At 40.2% G+C, this 18,663-nt stretch overlaps 3 protein-coding genes across 3 annotated transcripts in view; 2 read left to right on the forward strand and 1 right to left on the reverse strand.

Moving 5' to 3' along the window:
- LOC126394252 (zinc finger and BTB domain-containing protein 40-like) overlaps positions 1–17,023 on the reverse strand; it is a 35,820-nt gene extending 18,797 nt beyond the window's left edge. The window contains exons 1-3 of the mRNA XM_050050960.1: positions 16,759–17,023; positions 15,527–16,651; positions 15,166–15,288 (exon numbers count right to left, since the gene is read on the reverse strand). Coding sequence (XP_049906917.1) covers positions 15,166–15,288; positions 15,527–16,651; positions 16,759–16,930 — 1,420 coding nt within the window. The 5' untranslated portion in view covers positions 16,931–17,023. The remainder of the gene's footprint in view (positions 1–15,165; positions 15,289–15,526; positions 16,652–16,758) is intronic.
- Positions 6,361–9,151, forward strand: LOC126395026 (zinc finger protein 664-like). The gene is made up of 2 exons (XM_050052218.1): positions 6,361–6,639; positions 6,784–9,151. Exons 1-2 carry the CDS (start codon positions 6,468–6,470, stop codon positions 7,887–7,889), a joined length of 1,278 nt encoding a protein of 425 aa, XP_049908175.1. The 5' UTR covers positions 6,361–6,467; the 3' UTR covers positions 7,890–9,151.
- LOC126395025 (zinc finger protein 23-like) lies at positions 10,746–12,797 on the forward strand. Its single transcript, XM_050052217.1, has 2 exons — positions 10,746–11,002; positions 11,165–12,797. Exons 1-2 carry the CDS (start codon positions 10,984–10,986, stop codon positions 12,466–12,468), a joined length of 1,323 nt encoding a protein of 440 aa, XP_049908174.1. The 5' UTR covers positions 10,746–10,983; the 3' UTR covers positions 12,469–12,797.
- Positions 17,024–18,663: the final 1,640 nt, after the last annotated feature.

The raw sequence follows: 18,663 nt of genomic DNA on the forward strand, positions 1-18,663 counted from the left end.
AACAATCTTTTCATTGTCTGTTGTTGTTGCTTTCTTTTCTTTTTTAATGTTCAAAATAAACTTTCAAATCAAAATCAATCAAATTAATTAAACTTCCCGTCATGACTGGGCTGCATTTCTGTCAATGGAGTCATTTTTTTTCCGAACAGCTGATTGGCCAGTGGGTGGTGCTTTTTATAAGATCAGATTCAACCCTGAACTTAACCTGCTCTGGAGCAGAATAGCCGTTCAGAGTAAGTTACCATGGTGATCTACGACGATAACCCAGGGTTAACCCTGAAGTTACCTCGCTAAGACATTAATCCTGCTTCGTGATACAGACCCCTGGCCAAGACAGCAGCGATACAGTCACATATTTACAGACAATAATTAGAGGAGAAACAAGTCTTGTTTTTATAATAAAATCCCAATAACAGCTTCAGCTTTTTAACAATATACTGAATGTGCTCCTTAAAAGACAAGCGGTCGTCAACTAAGAACCCTAGGTATTTAAAAGAAGAGATCAACTCTATTTGATGACCTTTTTTTGTGACAATCATTTCTGATTGAGTTGATCTTGCTATGTTAGAGGCAGTGAAGAACATGAGTTTTCTTTTCTCTGCGTTTAGAAGAAGCTGCAGATGATCAAGTTGTTCCTGTACTCTGTCAAAAGCATGCTGAATCTTTTCAAAAGCCTTTGTTGGGGTGGGAGCAGAGCAGTAGATGGCAGTCTCATCGGCATAGAAAGGAAAGGTTGCATCCTCAATATTTTTTCCAATGTTGTTTACATGATAAACAACAAAGGACCCAGGATTGAACCTTGTGGAACCCCTATATACACTTACAAAAAATCTGACTGAGAACCCTCTGTGTGAACAGCCTGGGTTCTGTCTGCAAGATAATTTTTAAACCACCCAACTGCTTAAAGGAGCTATATGTAAGAAATATAAAGCAAATAGTCATAAAATCCTCCTAATATGTCACAGAGACTAAGGAATAATGTTCATATAACACACTGATCTCGCCGACAACAATAGTACAGCCAGAATATTCGCATTTAAAAAACATTTTACGGTCCGCAAATCATGTTTATGTTTTGAATTTGTGTTTTGGCCTGTTGCGCCACCCACCGCCGTCTACCAGTCACGCAGTCAGTAGAGTCTCAGCATCAGTTACAGTTATGACTGAGATACAGCAGCATGGCAAGCAGCATTAGCAGTATCCCAGGACATAGCATTAGCGGCCGGCTCCTCATGAGCTGTATCCCGGCAGCAGCGTTAGCAGCAGAGAAGCCGGACTTGCTCAAACGGTCCGCTGGAAAACTGAAGATCAAGGACGCGGCGACGCGGCCCTGCCACGGCAGCCGCCCGTGGGCAAACAAATCAGTCTCCAGCGTGCCGCTGTCCAGCAACCTCGAATCTATAGGGGAGGGGGGGGGGACACGACTCACGGCAGTATTTTGAATTTGAGTACAGTAACCGTTTTGGCCACATTCTTACATACAGCGCCTTTAAATGTAAATTAATTCATAACAAAAGTGATGCTTTTTTGAAAAAATAAAATTAAAAAAAAGTTTTGTTTCCTGTCCATCAAACTGCATCTATATCAGCCTGTCAGTGTGTTCAACTGATTGCACACCACAAAACGCTGGTCTTTTAAAAAATTAACACTTACTGCACTTTTGTGCATGCTTGTATCCAGGGGCGTAAATATAGACAGTGCAGGGCAGGCAGCAGGGGCAGCACTGGGGCCCTGTGAGGTGGAGGGGTGGGGGGAATGATTCCTGTGTGAGTGACTGACCTGGGGCCAATCGTGGCTTGTGGACCAATTTAAAAAGCCTGCAGCATTTCTTCAAGAATATATCATATGTGGCCTGCCACACAATATTGGTTTATCAAGTGAGTTCATATTTCATTTTTTTCTGTTCATCTCATGATGGCAGCACTATCATACAGTTTGTAGACATGTACCAAGTAGGAACTATGCAGACGATAAACAAACAAAGCTACCTAGCAGCAGACATTTCCTGCTAGGTAGCAGACATGGCAGCAAAGAGGTGTAAAGTTAACAGTGAAGGCCGTCGCTTTCAGGAATGGTGGAAAATTGAATACTTTTTCACGGAAAGATGCAACAGTTGTGCTTGTCTTATTCTTACCCATATGAAGTAAGAAGCAGCTGGCCCCCAGGTGTTTTCGTTGGCCCCTATTCAAAAAAGGAAGCCTTGTGTTTTCAATGAATCAGTCCTCGTGGTTCATGATGAACACATCAGGTAAGGTGCCATGTTGCAGCACTTGAAGGACAAGTTTCAATTAGATAGGCTACCTGAAAAAAAAAACACCTGAGCGTCAGTATACACAGCTGAGCTGAAACTCTTGTGGAGGCATGTTCAAGGACTAAACGAAAGACACTTTTGCAATAGCTGTATCTCTTGTTATTAGATATGAGTTCACATTGAGAAGAGGTCACAGTGTCTTAGTGAAATAGAGCAGTACATTTTCGTGCCACAGACGCTCATTCAGATTGGGATCTGGGGAATTTGGAATTTGGATGTTTGCAGTGTGGCATGGTGCATTATCCTGCTGGGGGGCCACTGCCATTAGGGAGTACTGTTTTCATGAGGGGGGGTACTTGGTCTGCAACGGCATTTGAGTGGGTGGAACATGTCAGGTGGTATCCACATGAATGCCAGGACCAAAGGTTTCCCAGCAGAACAATGTTAGTTATTCACTTCACCTGCCAGTGGTTTTAATGTTTTGGCTGATCGTGTTCTACTTTCCTTCATTTTATAATTTCACAGGCAAATATTGTGCTTTTTAAGACCACTGTGTTTATGTGACAGTCTGACAGTTACTTTGTTGATAGATTTTTACACACAAAAACTTACTTAAATTACAGTTTTTTAATAAGGGTGAAGCTGTGGAGGAGTGAGGAGTGGATCTGACTGAGATACCAAGTTGGCAGGCGGTCTGTCACTCAAAGCAGCTACGCCCTTAATTATGCACAACTTTGAGCCTTACTAAAATGTGAGCAAGTGAGTTCTAAAAAAAAAAAAAACACCCTCCCTCCTGTACAGCTGTCATGACTGGGGGATAGGCTGTACATGTGTTTATGTGTACTGTAAAATTGGGCGTTTTAACATTGGCGTCTATGGGGATTGACTTGCTTTTGGAGCCAGCCCCAAGTGGCCATCCATGGAGCTGCAGTTTTTGGCACTTCTGCTTTGGCATTAAAGAGAGGATTGTGGACAAATACATGTAGTGATGGGTGTCTAAAACTTTTGCTCTTGAGAAGTAAAATTTTCACCAAAGATTTCTTTCCTTAAACACGTTAAGTCCGTCAGCAGATCTGACCCAATGTGGCGAGAATATTTATCCACTGAAAATCAAAAACTGTATTATGTAGTTATTTTGCAGTTATTTAACTCAATAATAGTTCCAACAAATACATACATACGCTCAAGATTTGCGATCTTTAATGTCAATAAGAGGGTAAAGAAAACTAATGAGAGGAGAAAATATGCCAGAAAGCAAAACAAATACACTCAAGCTGAGAGACTTTATAAGACTCTATATCATGATTGTTATTTGTACATTTATTATGACACAATGTTGAAAGAAAGAATACATTTAGGTGAAGGTGGCCAAAATAACTTTGGTTCCTACATGAATGCACATTAAGAGAGTGCTTTTAATCCAACTGGATGAAGTTAACACAGTCATATTCACAGAACATAGGGTTAGGGTTACCCTGCTCCTGTTTGACTTAAAAATAGATATATTTTTAAACTGGTTCAGAGTCAGTCAGCCTGTTTAAACGACAAAGTATTTATCCTGTTGCCATCTGAAGCCATTACATTGTTGATCAGAGCCGAGATGCCATCACAGGGTGTGAGATCTCTGCTGGAAAACATACGTTTGGAGTTTTTTAAGTGGAGACGCGAAGAGACTATAAGTTGGTGAGTCCTGCTAATTGAAGATCACTTGGATAACAAATGGCTGAGCGAGCTCTCCTTGAAAGTTATTTGATTTGCCATGAGTGTTCAGAGATTTTCAGAGATCCTGTGTCTCTGGGCTGCCACCACAGCTTCTGTTCAAGCTGCCTGCAAAAACAAAAACTGTCCCATTTGTGAAAGAAAATCCTCAATGGACGAACCAGGACCGAACCTTTTACTGAAAAAAATGTCTGACTCCTATGTTGGAATACAGAGAACTGGAACATCTGAGACAGAAATGGGAGAAAGGAAACTAATGTTGGTGTGTAGCGAGCATCAAGAAGAGCCTAAATTTTTCTGTGAGGATGAAGACAGAGCTGTGTGTCCTGTCTGTAAGTTTTCTCTTCACGAGAGTCACAAGGTGGTTCCCATAAAACAGAAAGTCAGTGACCTGAAGGACCAGCTGAAATCTGACATGAAGTCTCTGCAGGACAAGAGGGACAAATACAAACAAGTGGAGAAAACATACGATGAAATGAGTCAACACTCCAAGAAGCAGCTGTTGTCCACAGAGTGGCAGATCAGAGCGGAGTTCAACAAGCTCCACCAGTTCCTGAAAGAGGAAGAGGAGTCCAGAGTGGCAGCTCTGAGGGAGGAAGAGGAGCAGAAGGGAAAGACTATAAAGAGAGAGATGAAGATGATTCAGAAGCAGATCTCCTCTCTGTCTGACAGTATCTCTGCTGTTGAGGAAGAGCTGCAGAAACACAACGTGCCATTCCTCAGCAGTTATAAAGCCACTCAGAGCAGAGCCAAAATCTGTCAGACTGAGATTTCTTTGTGATGTCAGTGTTGTTGACTCTGACTTCACTGTTTGTCTCTTTGGAATAATCAAGACAATCATCCAGAAAGAAATATGTTCTCAGCATACAAACTGCATTACATCAACAGGTGATGAACTTTTATACTTTCTTAAACCAATTATATTCTTTGGATTATAAGCAGCGTCTTTTGCTTAATTAGATCATAATATAACACTGTATCTTCTACACCAAATACTTTGTCATTTTAGTTTGAGATATTTCTGAAATTTTCTGATGAATTATTTCCGTTTTGTTCATGTTTTAATTTCAGCGTTTCATACTGTCCACTCAAAGTCTCATTGGTTCAGTTTATCAAAACACATCCCAGCTCTGATAGATTGTTATTTGTTGTTTCATTCTTTAGCAGAACTGGTTTGTTGACTGCAGAAAAAACTGTCTCTACTGTCTGAAATGAATTATGCAAAGTGGTTTTCATCTTTGCTTGTTGTTTGAGCTTATTCCAAAAACATGAACGCAAAAATGATTGTCGTAATCTAAAATTCATTTTTGAAATATCCTGTGTCATCAGGGATTTAGTTGTATTTTGTTTGGCAAAAATGTGTAAAAATGGTAAATGAATACTTGCTTATGTTGCTTTGTAAATACTCTGATTGTATGATGCTGTTTTCTTGGCTTTTAAGAAATACCGTTGGTGGGTGAGATGGCTACAAACCAAAGTTAAAGGCATATAAAGGCTACGTTGATATGGCTCTGTCAAGTGCGGGAGCTTTTCTTTCTACTTTTATACATGTTATTTTATACACAACTTATCTTGACGGAATAACAGAGCCCCTGAAGTCACAGAAGGTGATATTTTTTTAGATTTTGTGCACCACCCAGCCAACATTTGTATATACGGCCCATGTGGGTAGAAAATGGGCTGAAAAAATTGGCCCTATATTGGATTGCCCACATGTTCCATATTGGCCCTATGCTAATTGCCAACATGGGTCATGCTGGGGCTACCCGAGTACAAAGTGGGCATGGGTCCGAAATGGGCATCTTATCTGGGGCCCACTTGCGTAACCCATACAATACGGAATGTGTGGACAATCCCATATAGGGCCCATTTTTCAGCCCATTTACTACCCACATGGGCTCCACATACAAATGTTGGGTGGGTGGTTAATTATCTTGTGCATGGGAACAACTTATTATCTTGTTGGCACAATTCAAGAAAATATCTTGTTTCCATAAGATAATAACTGGTTCACATAAGAAAAATTAACGTGTGCACACAATATAAAAAAGCCCCCTTTTGGGAGTTCAGGTGCTTCATATATTTTGCGAATAAGACTTGTGTAATTCTACTGAACTACTATCTTGAATGCGTAGTGAATATACCATGGAGTCTACTTAAATAAACGGAATACTTCTTTCACCATTTTTGTTGTTGTTGTTTTTAAAACGTATCTGCGAAGCAACAAAAATGGGTTGTTAGTTAAAAGTAATAGTTTAGAAAAAATAGTTTAGCAGTAGTATTTCCTGGTAGATGTATATTCTCACTACTGCCATCAGCTGAGAGCGGAAAGAAAAATCCCGCTTTGATTTACACTGTCGGACCTGAAGAGTGTAACACCACCGGAAGTAAACAACACAAGCGCTTGTAGCGCTAGCTTCATTCATATATTGAAGTAGCTTTAGGATGTTTTTATAGTCGTAGCGTCGATAAATATTAAATTTCTCGTGAAGTAATAATGTCTTCAGTTGAGTATTTGAGAGAGTTTGTCAAAGAGAGACTAACTGCTGCTGCTGAAGAAATATTCGGAGTTTTTAAAACAACTATCGTCGAGTACGAGGAAGAGATTGATCGTTTGCGCAGACTTTTGGATATCGTTTGGAAACCTGAGCTAACATTGCACAGCACAGGTGGGTAAACTTAATTATTTTTGATAACACAAAGAAATACGATTTATAAATGATCCTTTTTGTTGAAAATACATTCTGGTACTGGCATATCTGCATGTTTTTCTTAAACATCACAGTAGCCTACCTATTTGTCTGTCCTTCCAGAGCACCCACAGCAACATGTCTATAAGGAGGAGGAGGTTCTCACTGACCAAGAGAGGAGCTCCAGTCTGGACCAGGAGGACCCAGAGCCTCCACAGATTAAAGAGGAAGAGGAGGAACTCTGCATCAGTCAGGAGGGAGAGCAGCTTGAACTGAAGGAGGAGGCTGATACCTTTATGTTGACTCCTACTCATGAGGAAAGTGACCACAGTGAAGATCAGACTCTGGACTTAAATCCTGATGTCACTTTGAGTGCATTAGAGAAAGAGTATGTAGTCAACCTGCCAGTTATAAGCTTTGTGGTATCAGGAGCACACGGTGACCACCAGCTCCTCTCTCACAGCTCTCATGTAGCTGAGAGCCAAGATCAGACAAGAGGCAAGCACGGAGACTCAGGATCAAGTCGAGATGCGGAGCCAAAACCACACAAGAGAGATCACAAAAGCAGCATTCACAGTAACATTACAGGCAACCCTGACTTCTCAGAGATTCCCTGTAATACTCACACAGATAAACAGTCTTTCAAATGTGACATATGTGAAAAATATTTCAAGTTTAAGTCACTGTTGCAGAGACACATGAAAACCCACACAGGTGAGAAGCCGTATTCTTGCAACATATGTGGGAAAGGATTCAGTCGCACCTCGACACTGAACATTCACAGAAGAATCCACACATTTGAGAAGCCATATTCTTGCAACACCTGTGGGAAACAGTTCAGTCAAAAATCGGCGTTGAACACTCATATAAAAGGCCACACAGGTGAGAAGCCGTATTTATGCAACACCTGTGGGAAAGGGTTCAGTCAGACGTCAGCACTGAACATTCACATAAGAGGCCACACAGGTGAGAAGCCATATTTGTGCGTGACATGTGGGAAAGCTTTCAGACGTAACGACGAATTGAAACTCCACATGAGAATCCACACGGGTGAGAAGCCGTTTACTTGCAACACATGTGGGAGCGCTTTCAGAGTTAGTCGTGACTTGTTGGTCCACATTAGAAGAGCCCACACTGGGGAGAAGCCGCATCTTTGCAAGATCTGTGGGAAAACGTACTTTGATGTGTCTCAGTTGACAAGGCATATAAGATCACACACAGGCATGTAGACTCGTGCATGCCAGGTATGTGCGAGACGATTTAGTTCTAGTGGTTCTCATAGAAGCAACAAGCCACACAATTGTAGCACTTTTGGGAAACGTTTTACTCCAGTCACATTCTTGAAAAGAAAAAAAAAGAGAGACCAATATACACAGGAGAAACCATACAGATGAAACTCGCGCAGAGACGTGTTCACCAACGGAATTAAATACAGTTTTGTATAGGGATGCACAATTTATCTGGCTGATAATGGGAAATTTATATTATTATTTATTATTCAAATTATTTATTAATCAAATTGTAACTGAGAAATAGAGCCGATAATACAAAGCCATATTGCTTTCATTGACCGCACTTAGAGAACACAAAGAAGAAGAAGACGAAGAGCAAGCTCAGCATGCTGACTAAAGAGCCAAACATGTTGTCACCAGTTTGGACGTTTCTCACAGTTTTAGAGGAAGATAACGCAGTTGTGTCGGGGGTGTCATTCCTTTCTGTTGCTACGGTTACACTGGTTAAATGCAGCGCTGAAGGACTGTCCCCAGAGCCACAGCCATCAGCACGCCTGGGGACCCGCACACAATGCACCAAACCCTGATCTCTGTCCCTGTGGGTGGTGGGCCCACAGGGCATCTGATCAGGATGCCTCCTGGGTGCCTCACTGGAGGTGTTTTGGGGCACGTCCCACTGGTAGGAGGCCCCAGGGTAGACCCAGAACCCGCTGGAGGGATTACATATCTCATCTGGCCTGATGAGTGAATGAATGTATGTTAAACACAAGCCTTTATTTTTGGATTAAGGGATGCACTTACTTCAACTGTGTATAACACGTTGATACATCTAATGTGACAAATGTTATGTCAAAGCATTAAACTGAAATCTTAGGTAAAACACTCTATAAAAAGCAAATTATGTTTGAAGTTTTTTGATGTGCACTTAAAAAGAACAGCTGAAGAGTCAGAACTGTTTTTTATTTTTGTTGTGTAAATATTATTGACCTCAGTTAGATTTGGTTTGAGCGATGTAATATTAAATCTTTCACCTCTGCTCACTACATCTTTGCCCTTTCCACCCCCAAGTGTGTATAAAATACAGGCTATGGACTTCCTTTGAAATATAGAAACGTGAAATTATCGGTTATCTTATTGGTATTGGCCAAAAGAAGAAGGCAGTTATTGGGAAAAAATCCATATTGTGCATCTCTACTTTTGTAGTAGCTACAGCTCTGTCACTGAGTGTACATTTTTACAATAAAGTTGAGATGTCAGTATCTTAGTGTAACGTTTTTCCTTTCATTTGACTGAAATTGTTATATTTCTGTTTGCAAACAGTATGTCTTTGAAACAATTGTAATCTCCCAAATCCGAGTTAGAAAGTCTGGAGCTGTTCTATAGACAATGAGTTGGGAGAGATGTTGTGTATAACACGGAGAGCACCCAGGGCGATGTTCTGAGTATATGGGTACAATTTCTGTTTCAAAGCTGAGAACACTACAATAGAATAAAGCTTGTTTGGGTTTAAAAAAGAAAACAAACATTCTGTGAATCCACAATTTTAAACATCCCTCAGCCTGACTTTCAAATAAAGTGTATGTGGCCCACCACACAATATTAGTGAATCAAACAAGATCAGTTTGCATTTTTTCTCTTCACCTCACAATGGCAGGACTACCATATAGTTTGCAGATGTTTCAAATGAGATATCTACAGGTGGAACTTGTGTATCTTAATTAACACATGGTAAATGAGCAAACAGAATGGTTACCTAACCACAGACATTTCCTGCTAGGTAGTAGAAATGACCAAATCAAAAAAGGCTTTGAGAGAGAGAGAGAGAGAGAGAGAGAGAGAGAGAGAGAGAGAGAGAGAGAGAGAGTAGCACATTTTACAGATATTGATTGAACTTTCCCAGGCAATGGAAATAACACATTGAAATTCTTAATTTAGTTGGTGTTTCACTGTAATGAACAAGGACAATGTCTTAGTATGGGCAAATTAAATTAAATATGTTTTTTAATCTTTTATTGTCTAAATTTCATGCTCATGTTATATGATCGTATATAAGTTATTTGAAGAAACAAAAGTACAATGCTATGAATAAAAAATCTAAAAAAAAAAGTGTGTGCAAAGTGTGCAAAAACAACACGTAAGTAAAAGCTTGAATTACTGAACTGAACTAAAAAAAAAAGTAAATAAATGGACCATAGAAATGACAGAATTTTTAAAAAAAAAAAAGAGAGAGAAACCAAACCACTGCAAAATCAGACGCTGATTAATGAAGCTTGTTGTGAATGAGAAATCAAAAGAAAAGCCAGAAATCAAAATGGAAGAAAACCTGATGTAAAGCAAATTAATCAAAAGAGAAACCAGACAAATGTCATCAATTAGTCAAGTGTGCTGCCCGAATTACCTCAGAAGCTCCCTGGAGAGCAGTGAGGCCATTTGGTCGGTAGGGGGAGCTGCTGCTTGTGCAGTTGCTCTCGCAGAGCTTTATCCCACACTTCTAGGAAAAGTCTCTCTCCTCTTTTAACTGGTGGCCCGTTAAACCAGCCTACAACTTTGTGTGTGTAACATTTTTAACACACCATGAATTATTTCTGCCTGAATAATCGGAACAGTTCTTCCGCCACTGCTCATTTATTTGTTTTGAACAAAATCAAGCCGTCAATTGTAAGATATAGTTCAGAGAATATTATCTAATTACCTTGTGGAAAGAGGCGATGGTATGAATATCCGTAATAGTGGTGTTAAACGCACATGTTTGCATCAGTTGAAGGCGGAAAGAAAAGTTCCGGCACTGTCACTGTCGGAACTTAATAGTGTGACATCGAGCGGAAGTAAATAATACAAGCGCTGTATTGGAGGCGTACGTGTATTTAATTAGCTAGGATACTACATTAAAATTGCAGCATATGCAGTTATTTCATGGTTAATTTAACAACACGGTATCCAGTCGAGTATTTCAGAAATTAGGAATTAAAAAATAAGGACAAAAGGAATTAATAATAATTTAACAAAAAAACAAACAAACAAAAAAAACAACCTATCGTCGAGCAAAAGAAATACATCTGTCTGACTGTTGGATATTGTTTGGAGACCTGAAATGAAATTACCCAATATAGGTATGTAACACTAAATATATTTTACTAATACAAAGCAGAGGAATTCGATAATCCCATTTGTTTAAAATATAAATATACTGATACTAATATGCTCGCATGTCTGCTCGTTTTGTCTTTACCATCACACTAGTATCCTATTCATTTTGTTGTCTGTCCCTCCAGAGCCTCCACAGCAACATGTCTGTAAGGAGGAAGAGTTTCTCACAGACCAGCAGCTCTGTATTCAGGAGAGAAGCTCCAGTCTGGACCAAGAGGACCCAGAGCCTCCACAGATTAAAGAGGAAGAGGAGGAACTCTGCACCAGTCAGGAGGGAGAGCAGATTGAACTGAAGGAGGAGGCTGATACCTTTATGTTGACTCCTACTCATGAGGAAAGTGACCACAATGAAGATCAGACTCTGGACTTCAACTCTGATGATACTTTTAGTGAAGCAGAGAAAGAGTCTGTAGCCAACATGCCAGTTATAAGCTCGGTGGCATCAGAAGCACACGGTGGCAACCAGGAGGGAGAGCAGCTTGCACTGAAGCAGGAGACGGATACCTTTATGTTGACTCCTACTCATGAAGAAAGTGACCACAGCGAAGATCAGACTTTGAGCTTGAATCCGGACAAAAGTCAGTGTCCATCAGAGCTTCCAGCTTGCATGGGTATCAGTTGCCTAAAAGACAAATCTGCCAGTGAAAATTGTGAAGCATCAAAACCAAAAAGTGACCACCAGCTCCTCTTTCAAAACTCTCATGTAGCTAAGAGAGGAGATCAGAAAGGAGGCGAGCATGGAGACTCAGGATTGACTCAACCCAAAAAAAGACATCACAAAAGCAGAAGTCACAGAGACAAAGTAAACAATTTCCACACAGGTGAAAAGTCTTTCAAATGTGACACATGTGAGAAAGCTTTTAACTGTAAGTCACATTTCCAGAGACACCTGGTAACACACACAGGTGAGAAGCCATATTCTTGTGACACCTGTGGGAAAAGATTCTTTTGGACATCAGAGTTAAACACTCATATAACAATCCACACAGATGAGAAGCCATGTGTGTGCAAATCATGCGGGAAAGCTTTCAGACAGAATCGCTTCTTGAAAAGTCACATGAGAACACACACGGGCGAGAAGCCGTACCTTTGCAACACCTGCGGTAAAAGATTCCGTTACATGTCGGGACTGAACGCTCACGTCAAACTACACACAGGTGAGAAACCATATACTTGTAAAACATGCAGGCAAGATTTCAGACTTAGCGGTGACTTAAAAGTCCACATAAGGACCCACACAGGCGAGAAGCCATACCTTTGCAAGACCTGCGGGAAAAGATTTGCTTACACGTCAGCGCTGAAAACTCATGCAAGAATCCACACAGGTGAGAAACCATATTTGTGCAACACATGCGGGAAAGATTTCAGACGTAGCAACGAGTTGACGGCACACGTTAGAAGGAAACACATTTTTACACGCACAAGGTGATTTAATGTTGCAGCTCACCAGGTGGAGGTTAAGGCGAATTTTCTCTGTTGCCGTCAGGGTGTCATTACACTTTACCTGCTTGTAAAACTAACCAGTATTCAATTTTTTTATTCCTGCTGCTATTTGTCTTTAAAATTCTTTGTAGATTTTTGTTTTTACTGTTTTTATGTCTGTTATGGCAATGTGTCTATTAACTTTTATTATTTATAGAGTCATTTGTTCCACTGAACTCCCTGGCATTTTTTTTATTACTCATTTATTTATGTGTCTACATGTTCTGTTCAAACAAATTGCTCCTGGTGGGATTAATAAAGTTGTCTAAATCTGAATCTGACTGTATTAAGGAAGCACACTTATTTTTAATGTGTGATTCATTTATTTTACATAAATCTTTATATAAAATAATGACAGCCCACATGTCGTGTGCTACAGTGAATCTTTAACGTAATAAAGGTGTTTACATTGTAAGAGAGACTTTTGTTTTTGTGATGACTTCTCTTTCGTTTGATTAAATATTGTTATATGTTATAATTAACAACATAATTTGACAGTAACATGCTGCACGTGATCTGCAGGTTGTGTCACCTTATATCAAGTTAAATCAAAGACAAGATACATGACAATATACAATTAAGAAAAATGATGCAGCATTAATAAAATAAAATAAAAATGCTCTGACTGGCAGCATAAAAAGACAAGTGACCCAGCACTAGTAAAGGGTTTATTCATTCCAGAGGTCAGTCCTTTACATTTGTAGGAGAGAGTTTCTCAGCTTCAACATCAGAGATTCTCAATTCACATTAATGTTGTCACAGCACTGGAATTCTAACTTCAACAAAATGCGCTGAAAAATACCGATCTCTGATACCATTTTTGATACTAAGAGGCATGATTGACAATGAGGGCATAAAGTTAAACACATTTTAACAGAAGATAACTGTAACAATGCTTTGACATTTTTTCCTTCTCTTAGTAGCAGAATGACTGTAGTAGACATTAACAATGATTATAACTTTTTTACATTAACAAAAACAATATTCTTCTTGCAGTAGTGCACGTTCAAAAGACACTCAGATTGTCACACATTCAAAAGGAAATAAAGTGCAGGTAAAAAACAAAACCATGTCACAAAAGATTATATGCAGCTAGAGTAAATTAGGTGGGAGTCAAGAAGACGGCACTGTGATGGAGTGAGAGGAGTCGGGGCAATGGGGACACAGCTCTTATATCTCTGTTGACACATTTCTTTATCCTTGTCAATCATTACTTCATGTATACTTTTTGTTTTTATTTCACACTTGCTTTGGCAGTGTAAACGTATGTTCATCATGTCAGTAAAGCTCCATTAAACTGAACCGAACAGAATTAAACGGAGAAGAGAGCAAGTGAGAGGAGGCAGCAATGGAGGCACTGCAGCGGTGTCATAACATTGTTAGGGAAAAATACCAGCATATCGATACTGCAGAAAAAGAGTATTGACACCATTAAGAACATTTGATATTATAAATCAATATTTCTGACACTAAGTAGTGTATAAAAGTAGCAAGAAAACAGTATGAATTTAACAGCACATACATTTGTGGAAACTGCACTCATTGTGCAACAAGACCTTTCAAAGATTTTGGAGATTATGATTGTTAAAACATTACTATTGCTGAAGTCGTCATGAGTAATACAGTAACATGAAGTGGAAAAAACAGATTAATTTAAAGGGGAAATACACCCATTTTCAAAATTCATAACTGTTATTACTGTGGTCTAAGACAGTCCCCAAATAAACATGAACAACTCCCAAATTCAAACGCTGGGGTGCTAAAACTCTTTGTGATGTCATAGGGTATCAAGTCTAGAGCTGCTCCATTGACAATGGATTGGGACAGATGTTAAAGATGACACTGAGAGCTCCCAGGGGGATGTTATGAGTATATATGGGTACATTAACTGAGAACAGTGTAACAGAATAAGGCTCATTTGGGTATAATAAAGAAAACAAAATTCTATACATACATAAAATTCGGCTCACATTCACTGTCTGTGGAGCAGCTGCAGACTTAACACCCTCCGACATCACAAATTGGAGACTTACTTCTCCGGTTTCTGGCTTTGAGAGAGCAGCTCATGTTCACAAATATTTATTAAAGTTTCCTAGGTCATGGAAAAAACATATTGGTATTCTTTATTTGGGTGGTGTTACCTTTTAACAAAACTTGATGGCATTGTTTATGATGTAATACGATATTCTGCCCCATTTTAATTGAAAATTCTTCATGTACAATTACAGTGATGTTACTGTTACAAAACTGCATTCATTTTAATAATAATAATAACAAACTTTATTTATAGAGCGCTTCTCAAAACAGGGTTACAAAGTGCTTTACATGGTTGATCCTGGATTTAAAACAATGCAGGATTCAAGCAAATAAAATGAGGCAATTTTAAGAAAATACAAAGAATAGTAAAGATAAAATACCGTTGCAGAAGCAGATAAGAAAAGTTGGCAACTAAGGCCCTGTAGATTGCACTGACGCACAGCACATCGGTTAAAGTAATACAATATAAAACACAAGATAAAAAACAATAAAAATAATTAAATCAGACATATATAAAATAAACAGTGTGCCACTGATTCTGAAAGCCTCTGATCCTCAGGCAGGGAGTTCCAGAGCTGAGGGGCCTTGACTGCAAAAGCCTTGTCACCTTTAGTTTTGAGCCAGGACTGAAGAACAGCCAGCAGAGCCCTGCCTGAGGATCTGAGGCTGCGACCTGGCTCACAGGGGAGAAGCATCTCAGCAGTGTAGCCGGGGGCTGAGCCATGAAGCGCTTTAAAAGTGATCAGTAAAATCAATTCTTAAACTGACTGGTAACCAATGAAGAGAGGCTAAAACATGGCTGATATGGTTGTGTGTTTAAGTGTTTGTTAAAAGCTGAGCAGCTGTTTACGGACTGTTTTGTCAGGTATGAGATATACTTTCTAATAAGTGCTCATGTGGCTCCTCACCTGTGAGGGTTCAAATACAAAGTCAGTATGCAGTCCAATATGCCTTCCCAATTCAAACACTGCTCAGGATGTTGTCACATGGGTTCTCACCTACGTGGACTTTTCTATGATTCTTCAGCTGTGATGTCCAACTGAATCTTTTCCCACATGTTTTGCAGCTATATGGCTTCTCACCCGTGTGGACTCTTAAATGAGCGTTCAGTTGCTTTGTCCGACTGAATCTTTTCCCACAGGTGTTGCAGGAATATGGTTTCTCACCTGTGTGGACCGTCGCATGAGCGTTCAACAGCGATGGCCGACTGAACCTTTTCCCACAAGTGTTGCAAGTGTGCGGTTTCTTCCCTGTATGGACTGTTGAGTGAGAGTTCAATAGTGATGTCCGACTGAATCTTTTCCCACAGGTGTTGCAAGAATATGGTTTCTCACCTGTGTGTATTCTTATATGAGCGCTTAATGTTGATGTCTGGCTGAATCTCTTGCCGCAGGTGTTGCAAGAATATGGCTTCTGACCTGTGTGAGTTCTCATATGAGCGTTCAGTATAGATGTCCGGCTAAATCTTTTCCCACACGTGTCACAAGAATGTGGTTTCTCACCTGTGTGTATTATCAGGTGTCTCTGCAAAAGTGACTTATACCTAAAGGCTTTCTCACACGTGTCACATTTGAAAGAGTTTTTAACAGTTTGAGAAGTACAGTGAGTTGTTGTCATAGTAGGGGTATATACATTGATGCAGTGACTGATGCTTGTGTGATGATGATTCTGTGGTTCTGGCTCTGCATCTCTAGTTGATCCCGAGTCTTCGTGTTTGCCTCGTGTCTGATCTTGGCTCTCAGCTACATGAGAGTCGTGACAGAGGAGCTGGTGGTCAAAAGTTGGTTCTGGTACCACAGAGCTTAAAACTGAAATGTAGCTTTGAGGCTTTTCCATCACCACACTCTGAGTTTCAACAGTGCTGCAGTCCAGAGTCTGATCTTCACCGTGGTCACTTTCCTCATGAGTAGGAGTCAACATAAAGGTATCAGCCTCCTCCTTCAGTTCAAGCTGCTCTCCCTCCTGACTGGTGCAGAGTTCCTCCTCTTCCTCTTTAATCTGTGGAGGCTCTGGGTTCTCCTGGTCCAGACTGGAGGTCCTCTCCTGGTCAGTGAGAACCTCCTCCTGCTTACACACATGTTGCTGTGGGAGCTCTGGAGGGACAAACAACAAAAGGAAGTCCCACAATTTAAACAACTGGCATCACATATACATCAATTTCCTCTGTTTGTTGTTATTAAAATTAGTAGGTTTTACACACCTATCCTGTGTAACTTGACTTCAGGGTTCCACACCATATCCAACAGTCTGCGCTGACGGTTGATCTCTTCCTCGTACTCGACGATGGTTTTCTCAAAAACTCCGAATATTTCCTCCAAAGCAGCGGTTAGTCGATCATTGACAAACTCTCTCAGACACTCAAGTGAAGACATTGTTGCAAATTAAACAGTAGCTTTACAGCGACTGCAATATCTTCCTCCAACTAACTCAATTTGCCCATGGAGCTGACGCGGCTGGCGGTTGTGTTGTTTACTTCCGCTGGTGTCACACTGTTTAGGTCCGACGTTGGACAGTGCAGGAGCTTTTCTTTCCTCTTCCAACTGATGGCATTTAATTTAAAAACCTTGTGTTTAACATCAACAGCAGGGATTTACACTTACTTCACATCATCCCACAAGGACATGTGGCACTATTTTAGTGTATGGAAATATTAATAGAAAAATCTATTTGAAGAAAGAAACATTACACTAACCAATATGCAAAATGGCCCTTGTCAGTGCCATGTAGTGAGATCAAATTTATATTTTATTGTAATTATTGATGCCATGATGTTTTGCATTTGTATGTGGGCTAGAGGTAAAGAAAAGCACCATGATGTATGTTAGACAGTGGGTGAAGTAGTCTCAGGGCCACTCAGAGGGGGGAGTTGTACAGTTTGATGGCCACAGGCAGGAATGTGGCGTTCACTGGTACATTTTGGTGGTATGAGTCTCCCACTGAAAGTACTCTTGTGCCTGGCCAGCACATGGTGGAGTGGGTGTGACTCTTGTGCCTGGCCAGCACATGGTGGAGTGGGTGTGAGACATTGTCCAAGATAGTTCGTAGCTTAGACAGCATCCTCCTTTCTGACACCACCATCAGAAAGTCACACTCCATTTCCACAACGTCACTGGCCTTGCAGATCAGTTTGTTGAGTCTGTTGACATCTGCCACCTTCAGCTTGCTGCCCCAGCACACAACAGCATTGAGGATAGCACTGGCCACCACAGACTCATAGAAAATCCTGAGCATAGTCTCGCAGATATTGAAGGACATCAGTCGCCTCAGAAAAAAGAGATGGCTCTGGCCTTTCCTGTAGAGAGCATCAGTGTTCTTAGCCCAGTCCAGTTTATTGTCAGTGTGTACCCCAAGGTACTTATAGTCCTCTACAATGTCCACACTGACCCCCTGGATGGAAACAGGGGTCACCAATGTCTTGGTCCTCCTCAGATCCACAGCCAGTTCCTTTGTCTTTGCCACGTTGAACTGCAGATGGTTCTGCTCACACCATGTGAGTAGTAGTTAAATTACTTTTTTGCCAATTTTTGTGTAATTAACTACTGAAACCATAAACAATGTTGGTCCATAAACTGAAATTGCTGCATTCATTAGTCATAAGTATTGATTAATACTACGTATTGACAAATGTTCAGAGAAGTTGCTTGCTTTTGACTTGCCATCATGCTATTTAAGAAGTTACCTAGAGAAGTGAGTAATTCTGCTTGGTGCAAAATCCCCAGATGGACTCAGGTGACTCTGGTTTCTGGAAGGCAGGTGTCTGACTTACAAAACCAAAGGGGACATTCCTTTAACTTTCCCTTAAATAGGGTATTTTATCTTTTTATATTTTTGGTTTATGTATGATTTGTGAACAAATGGGCACTTTCTGCAATAAAATCAATTGAGTGGCTTTTTTGGTATGTGACTTTATTTGCTTTACACTTTATTTGTCATATCAGATGTACATAGTCAATTTTTATTCTTCTTATTGGTTTTCTTTTTTACAAAGTAGTTTGAGCAACTTTTTCCTCATGCAGCAACCTCCGGGGCTGAAAAATGAGACCAGCACTGAAATGCCAAAATGTACAGTTCTCTGAACGGCTCCTTGAGGCTGGCTCCAGAAGTC

Source organism: Epinephelus moara, chromosome 8, assembly GCF_006386435.1.
Source record: "Epinephelus moara isolate mb chromosome 8, YSFRI_EMoa_1.0, whole genome shotgun sequence".
NCBI classification, from domain to species: domain Eukaryota; kingdom Metazoa; phylum Chordata; class Actinopteri; order Perciformes; family Serranidae; genus Epinephelus; species Epinephelus moara.

What these genes read in the sequence shown, in the direction of transcription:
- LOC126395026 (XM_050052218.1), top strand. Translation starts at nt 6,468, where the DNA reads ATGTCTTCAGTTGAGTATTTGAGAGAGTTTGTCAAAGAGAGACTAACT. An exon ending in GCTAACATTGCACAGCACAG is followed by an intron (nt 6,640 to 6,783) that starts GTGGGTAAACTT and finishes CTGTCCTTCCAG; the next exon opens with AGCACCCACAGCAACATGTC.